General features: G+C 36.2%; 1 protein-coding gene across 1 annotated transcript; it reads right to left on the bottom strand.

Annotated features, from left to right (window-relative positions):
* Positions 1–497: 497 nt before the first annotated feature.
* Positions 498–2234, bottom strand: LOC114533205. The gene has a single exon (XM_028554705.1). It carries the CDS (start codon positions 2232–2234, stop codon positions 498–500), a length of 1737 nt encoding a protein of 578 aa, XP_028410506.1.
* Positions 2235–3099: the final 865 nt, after the last annotated feature.

Raw genomic sequence — 3099 nt, 5'->3', positions numbered from 1 at the left:
TGATTTGGGACACAATGTTTAATACTAAGAAAATTAGTCTGAAATCATAGTAGGCCAATTGGGACTTGGGTGGGGTGATTTGAGACACTTAAATCCTTTCAGTAAGACAAATAAAATTCCAATGCAATTCTCAAAAATGGAGCAAAATGTTAATTTTTCAAATGTAGCAATCTATAATAATGCAAATCTCTGTATTTCAAACTGTTTTCTTTTAAACATGAAGCAAAAATATTTATAGCATGTGTAATTGAAAAGACAATGAGAATTAGTTCATCTTATTTAAAACCAAACCATGCAATAGTTTATAATACTTAGTTTAAACTGGTTTTGCAGTAAATTGCAAACATAGTACATATGGTACGGTAGCTAAAAGTTCATTTTTACTTTCCCAAAAATGTCTTGCATTTGTTCATCAAATGTTAAGTTAGATTCTTAAATAACATAAAAACACAGTTTCTCAAAAACAACTTAATTTTTTTTGTTGTGTTCCACCTATGTTAATAGCTATATTTCCAGCCTCGTCCAGCTTTTTTTAATTGAGGTGTGACATCACATTCATAAATACTTGCATAAAACACTGCATCTTTTTCTCTTTCAAGATTTTGTGGTTCCCTTATACCATAGGGCTTTTCAAGGCACTGGACCATGCTTTCCCCTCCAGCCTTTTTAAGGACTTTTCCAACAAACACTTCCTCTTCATATAGAACTTTAACCCACTGTCCAACAGATATTTCATGTGGCGCTAATTGCTTTAGTGTTAACTCAGCAGGCTCATCATCAATGCTTGACTTGTCTGATTCATCCAAAGAATTTTCAGACTCAGAATCTTCAGACTCCGAATCTTCAGACTCAGAATCATTCTCGTCAGAATCTTGAGATGCATCTTTGTCCTCACTTTCAAGAAAGTCATCCACACTGTAACTTTTTCCAGGGTCTACTGTAACCTTTTTCCTTCTCTCAGGTTTTTTGTTTTCAACTGGACTGTGCATGATTTTCAGCTGATCTAGTATAGCTGAGGAGATGTTGCTGGCACTGGCAGATGTAGAAGGTTCACTCTGTGGCAATTTCGAGATCAATGCTTCAGGGTTAAATGGGTAGATACCACATGCTTGGAATCCGGATATAAGGTTATCAGTATTCAGTGATTCTGTTAAGTCTTTTAACAGTCGAGGGAATGAATCCTTTGGAATGCTTGACAAGAATTGATTTTTCAATTTCCAGAACTTTAATATTTTCCGCCACTTACGTTTTAATGGTGCATAAAAAGCAACATCGAGTGGCTGGGACAAATGCGTACTATTTGGAACCAAACACACGAACGAGATATTGTGGTCTTCACACAAACGGATAACATCAATTGAAAAATGGCTGGACAGGTTGTCACCAATAACAACCTTTTTTCCCTCCTTCTGTCGCGCCCATGGTAGGACAATAGTACGAAACCAGTCATCAAATGAGATAGCATCGAACCAACCACTCTTAGAACGATTATATCGAGCACCCTTTGGACCTCCAGTTGTCCAAGTGTTCCACATGTGAATTGCTTTATACACAACATAAACTGGAAGTAACTCACCATTGGCAGATCCACAGAACATTACACTGGTACTTCCTTTGGAATAGTTCATTACCCGCTCAGGATACTTCTTCCCACGTTTGAAAATAAGTTTTTCTTGCCCAGGATCATCAGAAAGATTCGTTTCATCATAATTTAAAATGTTTTCTGGTGGAACATCATTCACAACTTCTTTCAAGTTTTCAAAGTACTTTTCAAAGTCTTCTTTATGCATTTCAGCACGCTTGGTTTTAATGTTTTGACACAAACGCTGACGAATCACATTTCTATGGCGCTTTAAAAAGCTTTTAGCCCATTCCTCGCCAGGAAGATTTCCTTTAAATTTTTTGATACTTCGACCAGACTTGTCCAAATAAGATTTGACCAAGAGACGAAGATCTAACTTTGAAAATGGAAATCCCCATTCAGCAACCACGATCAGATGATTTGCAATCAATACTTCTTCTGCATTTGTGAGGCACGTTTGTCCACCTTGTGGCTTCATTTGAAGGCCTTTAAATTTTCGATTTAAGGTTGACTTCGGAATGTTGAACGTGTTTGCAGCTTTACGAACTGACATGCCTTCTTTAATCTGCTCGAGAGCATTAACAAGTGACTGTTTTGTATAATCACCATATTTCTTTTTTTTTGAGCCAACAACACGTTTATATTTTCTCATTATAAATTTAAATTTAACGGTAAGTTAAAAAACATGGCCGTTTGATTGCTTTTCTAATGTCCCAATTCACCCCAAATTATCCCTCATTCAAAACAAATACTCCTTTGTACCCCAAGCAAACAGGAAATATACAGGGATGTTTCCACTTGTTATTCTTACGTTATGGTTTATCAATCCCTTCCAAAATTTTTGTTTTTGGCAACAAGCGTAGCAACAGAACAACCAATTTTTTGTGATCACTAAATGTAACAATTTTTTAATTTTAAAGTAAAGCTTGATTATTTCAGTGAAAGTAAAAATAAAAGTAAAACACTTCAGTTTTCTTGAAGCCTCATAACACTTAGCGAACCATCATAAACATAACTTTTAGTAACAAAGCATTCTCTCTCAGAAACATCTGGGCAACAATTGAAGGGAATTAGTGTCCCAATTCACCACACTGTCCCAATTCACCCCAGTTGACGGTAGTATAATGGTGCTTATAATCACTCCATAAATATGCCCCAACTTCCAAAGATGATGGAGTCTCCACAAAGACTTCTGAACAATCAATAATGACTCTAACTTTGGGGTATGTACGTCTAAAAGCATGTGGTAAAGTAGCGTATATTTGTCCTTTAGATGGCCATATGATGAGATGCCGCAATTCTTTGGATAGAAGCTTGACCCAGGTTATCCATATCTGTGACACTCTGGTGGTTGAAATTTGAAATCTAAAAGCCAAGTCCTTAATAAGTAATCCCAGGCGCAATCTCATCATAGTCAACAAATATTCTTGTTCTAATGAAGATTTACGTGGTGGTCCGGGTTTGTTTATTGGTAATATAGATCCTTCAACATATTCAGGGGATGAAATTATGGAATC

The sequence above is a fragment of the Dendronephthya gigantea genome, unplaced genomic scaffold, assembly GCF_004324835.1.
Source record: "Dendronephthya gigantea isolate DGI-Jeju-01 unplaced genomic scaffold, DenGig_1.0 000087F, whole genome shotgun sequence".
NCBI lineage: Eukaryota > Metazoa > Cnidaria > Anthozoa > Malacalcyonacea > Nephtheidae > Dendronephthya > Dendronephthya gigantea.
Note: the sequence above shows the minus strand (reverse complement) of the source record. Positions and strands in the feature narration are given on the sequence as shown.

What these genes read in the sequence shown, in the direction of transcription:
- LOC114533205 (XM_028554705.1), bottom strand. Translation starts at nt 2,234, where the DNA reads ATGAGAAAATATAAACGTGTTGTTGGCTCAAAAAAAAAGAAATATGGT.